Source organism: Panthera leo, chromosome A1 (assembly GCF_018350215.1).
Source record: "Panthera leo isolate Ple1 chromosome A1, P.leo_Ple1_pat1.1, whole genome shotgun sequence".
Taxonomy (NCBI): Eukaryota; Metazoa; Chordata; class Mammalia; order Carnivora; family Felidae; genus Panthera; species Panthera leo.
Window position 1 is genome coordinate 156,594,408 of NC_056679.1, and position 18,226 is coordinate 156,612,633.

At 36.5% G+C, this 18,226-nt stretch overlaps 1 protein-coding gene across 23 annotated transcripts in view; it reads right to left on the reverse strand.

The window, feature by feature from the left end:
• The window catches only part of MCTP1 (multiple C2 and transmembrane domain containing 1), a 529,626-nt gene that overhangs the window by 161,598 nt on the left and 349,802 nt on the right, over positions 1-18,226 (reverse strand). For all 23 annotated transcript variants that reach the window (XM_042943593.1, XM_042943612.1, XM_042943560.1 and 20 more), the window contains one exon: positions 13,648-13,741. In XM_042943593.1, coding sequence (XP_042799527.1) covers positions 13,648-13,741 — 94 coding nt within the window. The remainder of the gene's footprint in view (positions 1-13,647; positions 13,742-18,226) is intronic.

An 18,226-nucleotide genomic window follows, 5' to 3' on the forward strand; every position in this document is an offset into this window, starting at 1 on the left:
ATTTACGTAAGGAGAGAGCAGCCAATTTTATATTTAACTTCTCTTCAACTTTTCCTTCTAAAAAGTTATGTTTTTACAGTTATCAGTAACAGATGCCAACATCAGGTCTTTACACACTGTTATTTTCGACTAATTTAGAAAGTATCCTTCTGCCACTGCATGATTCAAGGGTAATTAAAAATTAACAGCAATTTCAACCAAAATAATAGTAAACGTACAATATCAAATTCTATAAACTTACCACTAAAAAGCATTCACCATAGTTTTATTTTAAAGAAGTGGCTACACATAGTTAATGTGCTTATCCGGCTTGCTAAATGATGCTTTAAATGACTGGCTTTTCAGTTTCTAAATTTTGCAGCCTTGATTATGTGCCACTTAAACAACTGAAAACAATCACAGAAATACCAGTGATGGACCTAACCATTAATTATCTCCTTAATTATTCCTTCTTTTCATCCTTTTATCGTTCCAGTTAGACCCCGTGATATGCTGCTTTGCTTGTTGAGAGTATCTGAGGAGAGGGATTGACTACAGGAAGCAGTGTTGATGTCTATTAAGAACACGGTATTCTGTAAAGCCCTAGAGAGTGATGCAAAGATGCTGCTTGTAATGATTTCATTCAATACTGTATGGCTACAAGTGAAAGAAATTAAGGCAGCATGCAAAGTTGAACTTTGTCTCTGATTATTTTGGGCTATTTAAACAGCCTAAATGTATGAGAACAGATTACATAATCGCTCATCTCCCTCTTATTCTAGTCATAAGGCTAAAGCTGACCTGTGGGTACCAACTGGTTTTCCCTTAACGTTCACTGTTTTGGCTAAAAAGCGCCTATCCTCTCCTTTGCAGGGCAGGTAAATGGAGATATGGGTTTGGATGCAAGATAGAAATTGCTGCCTTTGGCGGGGACTGGAGCAGTGGGGTTGATTGCATTAACCACCATGACTGCTAACAGAGAGTCTTAGCCTTGCTTGAGAACATTGCAATTTTCCATGTTGACAATCTTCTAGAGAGAAATAGGAATACCTTTTGAAGCACTCATTACTTATTGAATGCCTGCTCTTCTCACCTCAGAATTATAAGTATGATTAAGACATAGTCCAGCACTCAAGGCACGCACAATTTAGTGGGCATGATAGGCATGTAAATACACAATTATAATGCAGGATTGCAAGTGCTGTAATAAAGGTAAGTGAAGGGTGCAATGGAAGCAATGAGAAAGAAGCATATCATTCTCTAACTCTAGAACAGGAAGGGCTGAGGAGGCGAAGACTTCCTCAGTGGATGAGCTGACCCTGGTGATCTATGGTGATGACGCATCTCTATCACCAACAATTTTAGAAGGACAATTACCTAAAAAAAAAGACTTTAACAATTTATGACAAGCAATGTTTAGCTTAAATTTATTTCATTATCCTTTTGATAGGGTCTCTACAACACAAAAACTTAAAAACATGTTATGTAATGACTATAAAGTAGATACTTAAAAATACTGGGCTAGGACTAATGCATTTGTCCATAATCTAGTTAAATACGAGGGGCTATTTTTTTCCCCTATGGATTTTTATAGGGGGAAAAAAATCTCCCCCGGGAATGAGAATTGGAGGTTCTTCTATCTTAACTCAAAAATAAATCTATAACAAATTTTAAAGCATATGCTCTAATACCTAAGTTCTTCTGGTGAAAAGCCATTCCCACCACAGTAAAAACAGATGTCAGAATTGTCTCCAATGGGCATCTTTTCTGGAAATCTTCAAAACAGCACTGAGGAATAAATAGGATGCAGTGACTGGCTAATTCTCTCTCACTCTTAGCTCTTGCTCTTTGAGGTCACAACACTGACATATTTATAAAGAACTGTGGGAAAGTCTGCACCACCCCTGCTTGCTTGTTACCTGTTATGTGGGCAAGTGGACGACTTCAGTTTGTGCAAACTACTGGTTTGAGCATTGAAGTCACTCAAAAGATACTGAGAGATATTCTTGCTCCCAGAATAGAAAGTTAATCCTGATCCATCAGTGGTGGGCTTTGTCCAGGGTCATTTTGCTGCTGACAAGCAGCACAGTTTGCTGGATGTGATGTGTTATAGAAATGTGTGTGTAGGGGGGCTACGCAGTGACCACCTCTTTGTTGCCCTGTCTCTGAAAACACAGAAGGCTTTCAATAGCATGGAAAGCAATTCATATCCATTGGGGCCTTTTATTTGGGGCCTACCTTGCACAAATTAAGCTCCTTGGTTTAATTTCCTCAGGTGTCACAGTTTGAAATGGCTATACTTTAATCTTTTTAAAAAACTTATAATCATGGTTGCCCTCTGTCCTTTCCACAAACTGGAATTTCAATCATAACATATAACAATGTTCTACATACATGAGGGAATTGCACAGGGTCCAGCAAAACAAAAAAACAATGTATGTCGGATATATCTTGCAATCCTTCCCTTATCACTGGAGATGGGGGTTTGACCTTTGCTTTTTTCATCAACTGACCTAAACATAGTTTAAACGTATGATTGGTAGAAATACATTAACTGAACTCCTCACTAGGTTCCCAATGGGTCTGATTCTGGGACCGAGTAATGATAATTGGACTTCTCTTTCCTCACGAAGTCATGACGCAGGTTTCCTTGTGTCAGGAAAACCAGCCCCCTACAATTGTGGCTCTCAGCCCATTAGATGTAGTGCATCTTTTTTCATATTGAAGATTTTGTAATGCCTTCCTTACTACTTTGAAATTAAACTGACCCAATCATGATTTCAAGATTTCATATAATGTATTAATGCCATGATAAAGGAGCACTAAATAGAAAGTTGTTTATAATAAAACCATGTTTTTTTTTTTTATTCAACAAATATTTATTGAGGGCCTACTATATGCCAGAACGTACAAACAAAAAAAGGAAAGGTCCCTGCTCTCTTGGAGTCTGTTTGTGGTGGGGAGGGAGGAAAAAGAGACTAAATACTGAACACAATTAACAAGTATATTTTATGTTAGAGAGTGATACATGTTAATGTAAATAGAACAAAATAGAGCAGGAAAAAGGATTTGAAGAATGCCGAGAAGGGGCACAGTTTATAAATTTAATTAGTGTGGTTGGAGTAGTCCTCATTGAGGAGGCGAGATGTGAGCAATGAACTGAAGAAAGTGATGGAGTAGTCAAATGGCTACCTGGAGATAAAGGTCCCAGGCAGAGGCAAGAGCTAGAGCAAAGGCTTGGTGTGCTCAAGCACCCTGATGGTGGGGCGCAGTGAGCAATGGGAAAAATTGTAGAACATGTCAGGGAAGTAATGGGTAACCAGATCATGAAGGGCTGTGGAGGCAATCCTAAGGTCTTTGGTGTTTGCAGTATAAAATGGCAGCCATTTGTAAGACTTGCGTAAATAATATGTATTTCAGAATGTAATCTAGGCTCAGATAATCATGAAACAGACTTAAAACCTATGTCAATGTCTATATGTAATCATGCGGCACATAGGACAATTTTCACTACTTAAAATCGTCTAATACTTTGTAGGATATTTAACATCCGCAACCTACTCCCACCAAATACTAGCAGTGCTCCCTAACCACTGTGGCAATTCCATTCTCCCATAAAGCTCTAAAATGCTCAAGGGGGCAATACTGCCCTCCTCTAAACGAGAATCACTGCCCTACAGCAACAGTTCTTAAACATTTTGGTCTTTAGGTACCCTTAAAAATTTTTTTTTTATTTTTTAATGTTTGTTTATTTTTCAGAGAGAGAGAGAAAGAGAGAGTAAACGGGGAGGGGCAGAGAGAGAGGGAGACACAGAATCCAAAGCAGGCTCCAAGCGGTCAGCACAGAGCCAGATGTGGGGCTTGAACTCACAAACCGAGAGATCATGACCTGAGCTAAAGTCAGATCCTTAACCTACTGAGCCACCCAGGTGTCACAGGTACTCTTAAAAATTTTTGAAGGAGGGACACTGAGTGGCTTAGTGGGTTAAGTGGCCAACTTTGGCTCACATCATGATCTCACAGTTTGTGGGCCTGCACCCCATGTCAGGCCCTCTGCTGTCAGTGCAGACCCCGCTTTGGATCCTCTGTCCCTCTCTCTCTGCCTCTCTCCTGCTCATGCTCTCTCAAAATTAAATAAAACATTAAAAAAAATTTTTTTGAGGACATCAAAAAACTTTTCTCTATATAAATCATATCTATCAGTTCACCATTTTAGACATTAAAAATGAGAGCATGTACAACTATCATTCATTTGAAAATGATACAATAAATCTATGACATGTTAACATCAGAGCAGTCAAAAATATAACCTTTGACTGCTTCGGATTCTGTGTCTCCCTCTCTCTCTCCCCCTCCCCTGCTCATGCTCCGTCTCTCTCTGTCTCAAAAATAAATAAAAACATTAAAAAAAATTAAAAAAAAAATATAACCTTTGAAAAAGTTCATTGTCCACTCATGAGAGAAAGAGTGAAAAAGACAATAACATCTTAGTATTATTATGGAAATAGTTTTGACTTTAAAGATCTCTGAAAAGTCTTAGGGATTCCTGGAAGCTCCTGGGCCACACACACTTTGAGAACCATGACAAAGAGCAATGGAGAGCACAATGTAAATACGAATTTATTTCCCTTGGGATCTAGAATTAGATGCAAAAGAATATTTATAGTATTATGTGTAACAAGATGCATGCTTGAGTCCCAAAATTGAACCATCTTGGTATATGCTGGGAAGCTTGAAATTTAAGACAGAAGAACAAGAAATAAAATGAGACAGATAAGAAACTGGAAAAGAAAGAAAAGAGAGACTATGGGATCTATAAAATGAGAGGAGGCTATGAAAAAATTATGTCTCAGCTTTTGAGCGTTTACATAAATTGTGGTTAAAACATTTAAAAATTTTATTTCAATTAATATTTAATATAGAAACTCTATGCAAGTGACTGGTTACAAGATTGGAAACACAAAAGTTCTTTGTCCAAAGATATAAGTGTTAATATTAGAAGCTCTTTTGTTTTGGTAAGTTCCTATAGATACTTTAGGACCTACAGTAATTATATATTTAATTAGACTCCCCATAGAAAAGTGTCAGGTTCCAGATAATCTTCCTTATAAGTAAATTCGTTAGCTGGTAAGATACTTTGCAGTAGAATAAAATTCTTTAGACTGAAAAAACGAAGTACTCTACTGGGTGATTAAATATATAAATATTAGGCAATAAATAAATAAATAAATAAATACTAGGCAATAAAACTGAAAACTGTCATCTATCAAGCCTTTGTCTTTAAAATCATATCTTTGTCTTTTTATTTCTTTTATACAAAATATCTACTCATTCAAGAGTCTGTTACTCATCTTAGTACCTATTACAGGATCTCTGATTCTGAGGGCTGGGAAAAATGCCTCAGAGGCCAAGTTCGAATAGCTCACCAGGGACTTGAATCCTCTCTACAACCAGGCAATCCTATAGGCTCTGGTTTCAGCGATGGGGCAATCACTACCTCCACAGGACTATTCTGATATGTATATTTGGCAATTATAATTTTGGGGAAGTGCTTCTTTACAGTGCACACAAAATTATGTCTCGGTCACATTTGCCTATTTTATGATTTGCCCTCTGTGGTCATTTTTAAGTTAAAATGAAATAATGGGTGCAAAGGGAGGGTATAGCAACTGTCACTTCAAGTATCTGATCATTACCCACCCTCCTGCACTATTAATGTGGATGGCTTGCTGAGCATCTATTCTAACTTTTGGTGTCTCTTCCTAAACGAGACAGGCTGTAAAGGCCAAAATCACATTTTTAGACTCCCTTGCAGCTAGGGTTGCAGATGTGTGTTTGGCCAACCCAATCAGATGTACTTGCCTAAGATTTTATATTAGTATTCAGTTAACTGAGAGCGTGTGGAGCACATTTTGCTGCTGCAGACTGCAAGCAGAAGTAGCATAATTAATTGTCACACTGTCTTCTCCACATGCCAATGTGGACACTTGCTTAATTAACCCCTCCACATCTCAGTTTTCTAATTTGTAAAGTGGGCATAACAACAGCAACTAATTAGGTTGTTGTGAGATTGTGATAACCCTTTTTCCAAGCTGAGGGTAGTGTATGACATGTGTTAAGGGCTCCATTAATGTAAATTGCCACTATTTTTATTATTATTATGATCATTTCCCTGGAGCTATTCTCAACTGACTTGATTTTAAAACACCAGATATCTCCATCGAGAATAAATTCTGCTTTGTCACTGTCTTTGTTTAAAGAATAGCTTCTAACGCTGAATTCATACCCCAGTGTGTCTTGAGGAGTCCATAGGTATTCTGGACATTCCCCTTTGATTCAACATAACCAATTTGTATACTGTGAAACAATGTAACAAAATTTATATATGTATTATTCACACTCACAGAGCTTAACCTCAATTCAAACCCTAAATTTTTTTCTATATTTTCTACTGTTAATGCAGGACATCACCGTTTTGTATCCCAGTAAGTCTTTTTAATTATACTCTTTAATGCTCGCCTTGTTGAACTAACCCTATTATTTTGAACTAAATTATTACACATATATATGAATATATGAATATGCATGTTTATATTATGTGTAAGTACCATCATATTATGTAAATATTTAAAATCTAAATATATAATATATATATATAGTATAAACATATAACATGTGCATATAGTATGTAGTTAACTATCCCTCTCAGCAAGTTTGATAAGGAAGCCCTCAATTGCCTCATCAAAGTCACTAGTAAATAGGTTGAACATGTTAGACCAAGAACGGAGCCCTGTATTCCTCCATTTGGCACACCCATTGACATCAATCCTTTATAACAATCACTTTTTGGGTGTGGCCATTCAATCATTTATGCACCTAACTTTACTATCATATAGCCCAAATATTCCTATGGTAAGATTTTTTTCCCCCAAAATCTAGTTAAATCCAGATCTTCTCTGTTTGCACCAGTCTCCTAGTCCGTCATCCCAGGAAATGTATTTCTTATTTACACAACTATGTCATAACAAAAAAATTTAAAAAAAACGTTTAATTTTAAACAATGATTCTAGCATCTGAAAGCATTTCTTCAAGCACCGAATGGAAGCTAGCCATCCAAGCCAGATCACCAATTATCTATTTCTTTACTCAAAGGATCATTTTGTAATCTTACTTCCACAGAACACAATTAATTACTTTATAGCATTTCTTTTCCCCTCATTTCCCATTGATAGTGGGACCACCACTTTCTCAGCCCATCGTCCTTCACCTCTAGAGCATATCAAACCCAATTATTAATCTCTTTTGTCATCCCACCTATTCTTCCAGAGCAGTATCTTCTGACCATGTGACCTGCATATGAATCACACATGAGTTCTGCAATTCCTTGTAAAACACTAGTTCAGACTCAGCCTCACTAGCCCTTGTGTTACATTATCATTTTGATTCCTCTTCTCACAAATATTTAATATTAACTGTTTGGCTTTAGAAAAACACTTTTGCATTTCTAAAATTAGAATATGATTTAGTTTTGTAAAAATGCAAGCACTAAAAGGAAACACCTTTTATTTCTATGTAAGCTATGTTGACATAAATGAATGAAGGGGGGAAAAAAAGAATGAAAAGCAATGATTTGCTTTTTCTTCTTGTGATGCCTTCTTTTGTTTAATTTCATCCTTAAGGAAGATATTTATATAGTGTTAGGACATTTAACATGTATGTATATAATGTCATTTTCTAAACTAGGCGTATTATAATGATAAGATTGTCAGGTGTTGGGTATTTTTGATGCATTATAAATTGGATGACGTTTCTTTTCAAACTCTACTCTCTGCTTAATAATCTTCTATAAGCTTAATTCTTAAAAAGCAAATAGGGACATCCTTAGGTTATATAATGGAAATAAAGCATACTTTGCTTGGGAAATTTTCAAAACATTTTGTGTAAAACCTAGGTATTTTTGTTTCAAGCAATCAATATAATTTTAAGATTTAAAGATGGCATAAGTTAAAAAAAAATTAAGAATGACATCCATACATAAGCCACTTTTATTTGGTAAATGATTTCACCCTTGATAATTCACAAATAGGAAGGACTTCCTCCATAAGCTATATGATACTGTCAAAGGAGCTATGTAGCATTTAAAGGAGATCTATTTTCTCATCTTCCTAACAGGTTTTAAGTAATGATCATAAAATCTAAGGCTGCATTTATCAGATACCATCAACATTAATAAATATGATGATATAATTAAAGGCACATGCTATTAAACATTCAAACTGCTATAGTTCTATAAAAGAAGACATATACCCACTTCTTCCAGTAGAACTCTTGTATTCTGAGGTCCACTCAAGCAACAACTGAATATATCTTATGCAATTTGCTTGGGTAACCCACAAAAAGTTAATTTTTTTTAAAAGGACAATATCTTATCTACGTTATATATATGTGCTTGGCATTTCTCCAACTGTATATAAAACTTTGAAAGAACAGACTCGCCTTTTTCTGTACAACTACCTTTTCATTTTCTTTCTCTGAATAGACCCATAATGTTCAGGGAAAATACCAAGAATAATAAATCCAAATCTCTATATAAAATATACCTTCATGACATACTCAAGCTGGAAATCACAGGAACCAATAAAAATGCAGGCAGCCTACTGATAATGAGGTCAGAAATACAAATAAATTTACTTTTAATGAAGACTGGAAGCACAGTAATCAAAGTGTTAAAATTCATTTCATGCATATCTCATTTGCTTCTTAGCTGATATTTACCACGCAATTCTGTGAGAAAGTAGAGGCCTAAGATGCTCCAGATAAATGGCTCAATTAATTGTACAGAGGTAGACCTCTTTGAGCTGAGCCAGAGCTGTGAGCTCTTTATTAAAAGCACTATTCTGTAGCCCATAACCTTGTTCCTTGACTCCTCTCTGGTTTCCAATTTAAACAAGTCCCCATGCGGCCTGCTCTAAAGGGCTTTGTCTCCCTGTCATTGTTAAGAGAGCTGAGGCATCCTGGAAGTGTGAAATCAGACCTCATGAGTTGAACGGTTCCCCAGGGAACGCCGGACTGCGCAGAAGGTCAAAGTCATGGGCCGGACCATCTAAAAGTGTCTGATCGCCGGTCTGTGACACAGCAAGGTTGGGGGGGGGGGGGGGTGGTGGCGCTAGACTGAAGAGGACTGAAATTGAACACATCTTAATTAAAGCCCACAGACAGCAAAACAAAATGTTTTCTAGGCAGCCTGTCAAATGGGGCTTAAATTTAGCTCTGCTAATGAATCTGAGCTGCTAACTGTTATTTCTTAAGATAATAAGACTCTCACGGAAGCTGATAAAAAAAACTGTAGCATGTCTTTTTCTGCTGTTTTGTTACTTAAATATTTTTCAACAATGAAGACAGTTTTCCTAAAGAAAAACATGGGAAAAGTCTATGCAAATAAAAGGGTAGTAAACATCTCCCTTAATAACTGGTAGGTTTCCAGACTGTGGGGCTGGTGAGTCATAGGTCTTTATGTGTAGCCTTGTTTTAGAAAAAGATATGCTCATTTGATGGGATTGTTTCAGTGACAGATTATGTTAATTGTAAAATCCTCTCCCTCTCTTCCTTTTTTCTCTCCCTCTCCCTCTATTGTTTCCTGAAAGAGATGGTGCATTAATTTGAAAGATCAATTCACCTGGGGTGGAGAAGTTTTATATTAGTGTTCCTTTTAATACAGTGAAAAGGTAGGGCATCTGTTGAAAGGGTTTCGCAGTTCCCCCATATCACTGTTTCCGAACCTGAGTGGCTGGTATCCCTGGGGAGGCTGTGACCTCTTCCTCGGAACTCAAAAAAACAACCCAGGGGAAAATGCAGGGGAGGGGCTGAAGAGAAGAACCCTTTTCTCTTTCTTCTCTTAGAACTTGAAAGAACCAATAGGCCAGGTCTAAATACTCTGTGAAGAAAGCCTCACTCGATATAGAAGACTTTAAATGTTCCGTTGAAAGCAGAAATTAGGCCCCATCCAACGAAGAGGGTAATTAGAAGCTAGGAAAGACAAACTCCAACACGAACTGTTTCCCACCACCTTAAAAAAAATCCCACCCCCTGCCCCGGCTGGAGGTCTTTCCCTCCTCACAAACTGTCCAGTTTTAAGGAATACTTGATTTAGCAGCAGAATTTTCCCCAGTGAACGCAGGGCCAGTGTCTAGGTTTTGCTTTGATGGTACAGAAAGACATTCACCTTTTCACTGTTTAGTTGAAAGGTAAGTAAGTTGTACTGCAAAGTATTTTTCACTTAATCAAACTTTTTCCCTCACGAAGAATTTAGCTGATCAACTTTGAAAACCAGAGTGCCACTTTCTCAGGCTGTGAAAGGCTGCCCACAATTTGACTGAAATTTCAATCCACTCTTGTGCCTTGCTCAATGCATGTGTATGTGTGGGAGTTGTAAATTGAGGCCTTAACCACCAGAGTTAATCTCTTTTTTAAATCTGTATTAACCTTAATGATTTGAAGTGCACTGTCCAACACTGGGCTATTGAGACTGAAGAAAAAACTACCCTCAACTATCAACAGTTTATTAGGGGCTTAACTGAAGTGACCCTACTGTAGGAGTGTTCAGCTGAACAAGGCTATAGGCTTTTTGTGGAAAGGGAAAGAATTGAGGGTTTCATTAAAAAGTAATTTGTGCTTTGTACTCACTCATTCAAAGAGAGTCTCAATTGCTCTTTATTCACACAGAGTTAATACAGTATCACAATGTTACTCAATGAATGTGTTGTAACAAAAGAAAAATTTTACATTTTGAAAGGAAAAAATTCTTTGTAACTGCAGTAAGATTGATGGCTACTTAAAAGATTATGGAATCTCTTTTTCCCCCCGGGCCCATGTTAAATGATGGAATACTGTAATTTGAATTTTTTTTTGCTTGAACTATGGAAGTTTGACTTTACATTCTGATCGTTAAACATATTTTAAAAGTAGAGCCAAGTTGGTCAAATATACGTTTGTCTTGTTAGACTTGCCAGAAAAAAGTGTTCTGATGCCAACTAAGTATCTTATAATAATAGCCTCATTTATACCAGGTCAGAAAATACTCTTTGTTGAGCTCAGAGAGCGATCAGTGATTTAAAATCTCCCCTCTCCATCCACAACACTCCTAAATGGATGCTAATTTGAGGATCTGAAGACAGCATCATTGACTCAATGTCTGTTTTCCAAATCGTTGCTGAATGTCTTGTAGAGCCTGACTGTGATTATCACTAGGATGTACAGCAGATTTTTCAAGTTCTTCTCTGAACAAGTAAAAAAGCAAGTATACAAAGAGCGTATTTGTGCTCCAGATTTAATGGCAAAGACCAGGGAGGATCAGTTTACCCATGAGTATTTATCCTTTCCAGAAGTAAAGATTATTTTTAAAGTTGGTAGTATATTCCGACCTTTCTCACTTAAATATGTGGTCCTCAGTTTCTGCCACGATCACAAATGTCATAAAGACCACAAAAGGTCCAAGAGTGAGCAAGGTCAAAGACTGAATTATCCTCTTGCCCCTGAATAGTTCAACATCTCTCTTGTTCAATTCAGAGCACATTAGATTATAAGGTCAGTGTGGAATGAGGAATCATTAGATTTATATCCTAAAACTGGAGGGAAAATAATGGAGAATCTGTTATTTAGTATTCCCCAAATTAAAGTTCATTTTACCAGATCAAAATTATGTCTCACTGAATCCCTAGGGAAAAGGCTATTGTTATTCACATTAATTTACATAGAACCATTAGGAAAGAAATATATCTATTTTTTACAGCTTTGAAAGAACATGTACTTTAACTTCCATAGTGGCGTATAGGCCAAGTGGGTTAACATAGTTTGCATATTCATGGAGTTTTAAAAGCAATGACAGCTTCTCTCCAAGAGAAGCAAACTTAAATAATTACATTCAACTTGTGTAATGGGCAGGTGTCTAAGCTTTTGAAGTAAATGAGACTGGAATATTTTTTATAAGAAATTAGTGTGCCCCCTATAAATGTTCAGTAATAATTCTTAGCACTTAGGTGCCCACTGAGATACTGATTATTTTAGGCATTTCTCCCTGTCTTCAGAGGTTTTCAGCTCAACACTGGGGGCTCCCCTGCCATACAGAAAATCCTGAGGAAAATTGAAGGTGTCTCCCATGATGGTGAATGTCACTGCCACGAATTCCTGAATTTATCTGCTGCTGGGAATCAGAGGTTAGGTGTAACCTCTGTAGTGTAAAAGCAATACTGAGTTCCTATTCCAGTCTTTAAGTTAACGTCCAAAGTGAACAAAAAAAGAGCAATCATTCACTGTTGACTGCTGGTTCTAATAATAAATGCAACATGAAAAAAGAAAAGAAAATGAAATACATTATGTCCAGATTAATTTGAATATAACCACATCATAAATAAAAAAGAAAATGAATAAATTTAGCATTCACTAATTGTTTAGTAGGAGGAACCAAGTGGGCATACTTGCAAAAAGATTACAAATTACTCTCTCTCCCACTATTTTCAAGTACACCTGTCTTGAAAGAATATTTGACAGTTGTTATTATCTTCTTGGTTACAAATGAGTGGATAATCACCTGTTTAAAGAAACTGTAAACTCTCAACATTTTTATTTTTATCACACAATAAAGTCACTCGACACTATGCAAATATTAAAATTTTAAAAATATTGCCATTTTGGAGCAGGCATCTGCTATTTTAGTTTTAAGGCATATGATCTTTTAATTTGGTTTTGATTCTGTTCTGTTTAGATTTGATGAATTAAAGAAGGGTACCAACAATCATGTAATGGATTTACAAGCTCTTAGATGGTAGGAAAAGAGCATTTCTCCCCTTCAGGTAAGTCTGCTACCTTATTAGGATCAACTTGCTGAACATTCACAATGGTAAGCACATTTCTACAACTTATTAAGAGGATGCTTTCTTTCAGGAATAGCAAAATTTACACAAAAATTGTTCAAGATGGATAACAAATCTTGAGACAGACAACTTGAGGAATGGAATAATATTCCCCAAAACCTATGAAATTCAAGAGTAAATGAATGATCACATAATTGCAAATTTAAAACAACAATTTAATTCTGGAAATTGATGAAATAATAATCATTAGTCAATTATTAATATATCACAGGAACAGCAGTATCTAAATTAGGAAGCTTCAAGAAATAAGACTTCAGTGTTTTTACAGGCTCATTTCTTTGTTAAAAAAAGTGGAACAAGGTAGACGCTTAGTGTAGATCCAGAATTATCTCTGGGATGTGCTAAGGAATTTGAACAACAAAAAGAGTGATTCTGCCTGAGAGAAGGAGATGTAGCATTACTCCAAGGTGCTGAAATGATGAAACCTGGAAGAAATATTCCCACTAATGTCTGGCAAACTGTGGAGAAGGCAATGATTCAAAAGTCATTTATTGTTTATTTTTTAATACATTACACTTTTTCAAAAAGCAGGGACACTATAAAAACTGGGTGGTTGGCAAATCCTATAAGATCAAACCTGAAACTTTGTATTTATATTATTTACTTTGATGATCCAGTCAGGTGAAATGAGTTTAGTCATTAAATGGTGTGAACCCTGCATGCTGCTTGATATATATATTTATATATATGTACATATATAAATAAATATAGGCACTAGGAGAATTGCCTCATTTCTTACCTGTGACGTCGGCGACCATTAACCCTTCTGCTCTGATCACTTTCACCTGGAGAAATCCCACATCTTTCAGGTTGTGAAATATTCGCAATGGGCTCTGAAAGACCCCAACATCGATATTAGGAAAGAGAGGTCCTAGCGGGTCTCAAAGAGTGTGCTGAGAAAACACTAAGTTTTATGATTGATCTCAGGATGCTACTTAAGTGATTCAAAGGGGTATTTGTGTTTCTTCAGTACAGAGTATCGTCCACCATCATTAATGAGTGCATACACATAGGCACACATATGTATCTACATAGGTAATTATTGCTCTACAAGACTTTTTGAAAGAATAAAAAATACCACATGCCTTCCCCATAAATAATTATCAGTACATGATCAACAATAAAATATAGAAGAGTGTATGTATAGTTCCTTCCTTCAATTTCCTTTACTTAAGGACTCCAAGAAATCTTTCATCTACGGGTATGATGGTTTGGAGACTAATGATTGTTAATACTGAGTCTTAAATTGTTGGTTATGTAACACACTGCAGCCTTTAGAATTAAGCAAGTTAACATAATTTTTTTTTCAGTTATTTTCTTCTTGTGAGTTTTGGAAACAGCATGAGGGTTAAATTAATGAAGTGCCATTTTGTAATATTTAATTCAAAAGTTTGACACAGTTCTATAAGCCTGTTAGGAGAAATATCATATATAATCTTCTAAAATAAGTCAAATTGATCACTGAAAATAAGATCAAAAGTGACGAATAATTTTTCTTAGGTTTGTAATTTTATTTGCCATTGTAGTATGAGTAGAAGTAGAGAAATTTCAACAGGTGAATCAGATCCAAAGAATAAAACGTATTTAATTTCATAAATAAATAATGGTAGTGCTTTGGGAAGTATAATACCTGAAGGCATTAGAAGAGGGCTACCAGTGCAATAATTCAGAACCCTAATTAATGGTCACAAATACTTGAGGAGTAAGTATTGACACAGAACATCGAAATGCGTTTATTTGCACTTCCTAGCATTTTTCTCATGACAAGACCAGCATTTCTTCTCAGTAAATCAAAGTCTTCTGTATCATAATCCTTAAAGTGCTATAAGACCAGGGAGCATAACCTAACAAAGTCATCAAACTGTTACCAAAGAACATTCCCATCCTTGTATTAAGAATGTGAGAATACTGACAAGCAGAAGCTTACTGAAATATTAACTTTATCAGTCCTGTATGACTAATCAGTGTTTACTGAAGCCATGACCTTGGTATATTGAGAGGAGGCAATGCAGATATATGTGTAATCTCAGAGCCTAACTTTTAAGGGTGTTGAGCACAGGATTAGCGCTTAGTCTTTTATTGTTTTTAAACAGTTGCTTATCACCAAAAATCTATTTGAACTACCCAAAGGACAGCGTTCGGTAAAAATGCACTTGTCTCTCCATTTAAATTAAGTGTAAGTTAAGGGTTTAACAGTGGGAACTTTACACAGTGGTGTTACAACTCAGAGTTTGTTGTCTTCCTAATGTGGTAACACCAGGTTTGAGAAGCCTGCCCTTATCTCAGAGCTTACGAGCTTATGGATTATTATACCCCAGGTAAGTCTCCTATCCTAATAACAGAGAAGAGTTTTATCAAAGGGTTCCTGTCCTTTAATTTTCAAGAGTAATTTCCACCAAGTTTCACTGTGTCTAAAACAAATACCTTCAGTCTTCAGGCTGAGAACTGTTCAATACTAGTAACCTCACTGCCCAGACGTATAGCTTCTGACACTTCAGCTCTGATGTTCTGCTTCTCATTTGGGGTAGTAATTATTGTCTGAACGTTTTATTTCCTCCAGTCAGCTGACACTCAGTAATTTATTGCCAACTTCAACTGTTTAGGCCAGTGACATATCGATTATAATAAGAATTCAAAAAAAAAAGCAAAAAACTTAAATATATCAGTTTATAAATACACCTTTCAGTAATGCTTCATCAAGACATATTCCTGCCTTGTTATTTATGGTTATTTTAGAAGGCCTCAAAACCTGGATGGCTTCTGAAGCCCGAAATTTCCATAGCAGAGGAATCTATGATTTGCTGTGAATCCTTTCAGCCCTCAATAGATGGGAAAAGATTGAAATGCTCTGGAGAGGAGTCCTCTTTATTTTTTTAATGAAAGGCTGTATAATATATTTTCTCTATGGCTGCAGCAGCTGTCAGGGAGAGCATCTCAGTTCAGCTCTATTACGGGAGAGGCAATACCCCATCCTATGGCATAGAGATGCTCTGAGGGGCCAGAGCTGATTGACAGCTTGTCACCGTGACGTCTTATTCCATCTCTGTTATGGAGAAAATTAATGTCACACCACCAGCCTTATGACTCGCTGTCATCTTAGAACCGCTCACCTTTTATCAATGCTCTAAATAACATTTCAAGCCCATCGTCTCACGGTGGACAATCCGGTCAAGGGACATTAAATCAGATGACTGTGAAATGTCATAATAAAAATGGAATGCTAACAACTTCTTCTCTAAACTAGCTCCTCTGGTTTTTAAACTGTGACAAGGGGGAGCAAGGGTTCCGCATACCCGTTCTGAAAAGGTCACACAATCGCTCTTGGTCTACTACCCATTACTACCCGCCCCCTATTGACCTTCCCTGCTTTCCTCCCCCTAAAAGAAAAAAAAAAAAAAAAAAAAAAGAAAGATGGAATTAGCCATCTTTTCAGAATGAGGTGATCAAATAATGGTTCCCACAGTAATGTCTGTTTAATTTGTGGGGCTTCAATGCTTTACAATGAGCAGCTGAAGGACAGAAATGGAGAGCCTTTTCAGGGGCAATTCGTTTACTTTCCTTACTATGGCCATTGCCAAATCAAATTCTTAAGTTTAACCTAAAACTTAAAAAATACACATGTTCTCTCAGGAAAACATACAAATAAGTCTCCAAATAACCTCTTTTTTTAGGTTTCTTCAAAACAAGTGATGTTTCAGACATGATACAGCATTTCATCATCTCATAACCTGTGCGATAAAAAGGAAACACGCTGAAACCAGAAACTACAGGTCTCTGTCCTTGTATGGCTATGAGCAATTATAACACATGTGCTTTACCACCTACAGGAGCGTCTTAGCAGCTACGTCTCTAGAGGGAAATACAGGCCTATGCTTGAAATTCAGGGCTAAAAAAAAAAAAGATGCATTTAAATATGGTTCACTTTTTAATACATTGAGCAGCATATAACCTGAGAATTAGCTGGGGGCATCCATATAATGTTTTGTATTTTATTGAAAAAATAACTAACATTTGAAAGAAAGTGTGGAAACAAATATTCAAATTCTGAATGGAAATGGCTGATTTAAGGAAGCCCATCCAACAAAAAAGAAAAAAAAAAAGGATCAATGATAGTTGGATTATTTCTAATTTCCGAGCCCGCAGTATCATTCTAATATACGGGATAGTATCAAATATTCATCCATAAAGTACAGTATCATAATACCTAGAATCTTTATATTAATATACCAATTAATTCCTTTAAAATTGTTTCAATTCATGAGGCTCACTTCTGGTAACAGGAGAATATGTTTTTGTGGGTACCAAAATGTGAAATAATTTTCATAATTGCAATTACATATTAGAAGATGCCCAACAATACGTTGGGCTCTTAGGTGGTTTAAAAATATATACTCTGTAGCCTGGCTGAGTCACCTCTATTAAACTGTTTATGATAACACCATTGGTGGATGAGTTGTACAAGCATTAGCAGACAGCTGATTCAGTGGAGATAGCCAGAATAAATTTGCTGAAGCGCACATCCTGCTAATCTGTTTGAAGAATATTGTAGAGCATTAGTACCAGCACTTCATGTTATCTGCACAGCCTGATAAGGTACATCTTTATTAAATTCAGTTATTGGAAGGATGTCAGTCAGCAAATAGGAATATTTTAGAATCTAAAAAAAAAAAAAATTAAGCGGTTCTTTGTTAGTCAGAGCTTGGTTTCATGGCTGAGTGTCCAGAGGAGCCTTCTAAACACCTGGCAGCATTGTACAATACAAGCTTTGTAATTTTAAGTGGAAAAGCTTTTTCCCCCCCCCCCCCCCCCCCCCCCCCCCCCCCGGCTTCACGGGTACCCAGGCATTCACTTTTTCAAGGCTCCAATGAGAGAGAATGGTGGAGTAAGAGCTCCCCTCTCTGTTGATTCGAGAAAACTACATGGTGGAAAATGCACAATGCGAGGATGCTGGGAAATAGGTAGATTCGGATACGAATATTTTGGTTTGGTAAAATTTGAGAAGGGTACTTACTATAGTGACTCGCTATCCCACCCAATCACTGTCTACATTTGGTCAAAAGGTAGGGAGGCTTCCTTTTAATTACATTTCACATTCAATGAAAATAAAATAAAGGAACGAAGTGAGGCTTTTCTAAGCAGTTGACATAAAATTTCTGGAATATCTTCTTGTTACCAAGCTACTAATTAATGTAGGTTCCAGTAATTCCATTTCAAACTTGGAAAGACCAAGAATTCTTAATGGCAATTACAAAGAGTCAATGGATTAATTTTAAAGTAATGTTGTGTACACCTAACTTTCCTTTATGAGAAGTTTCCTT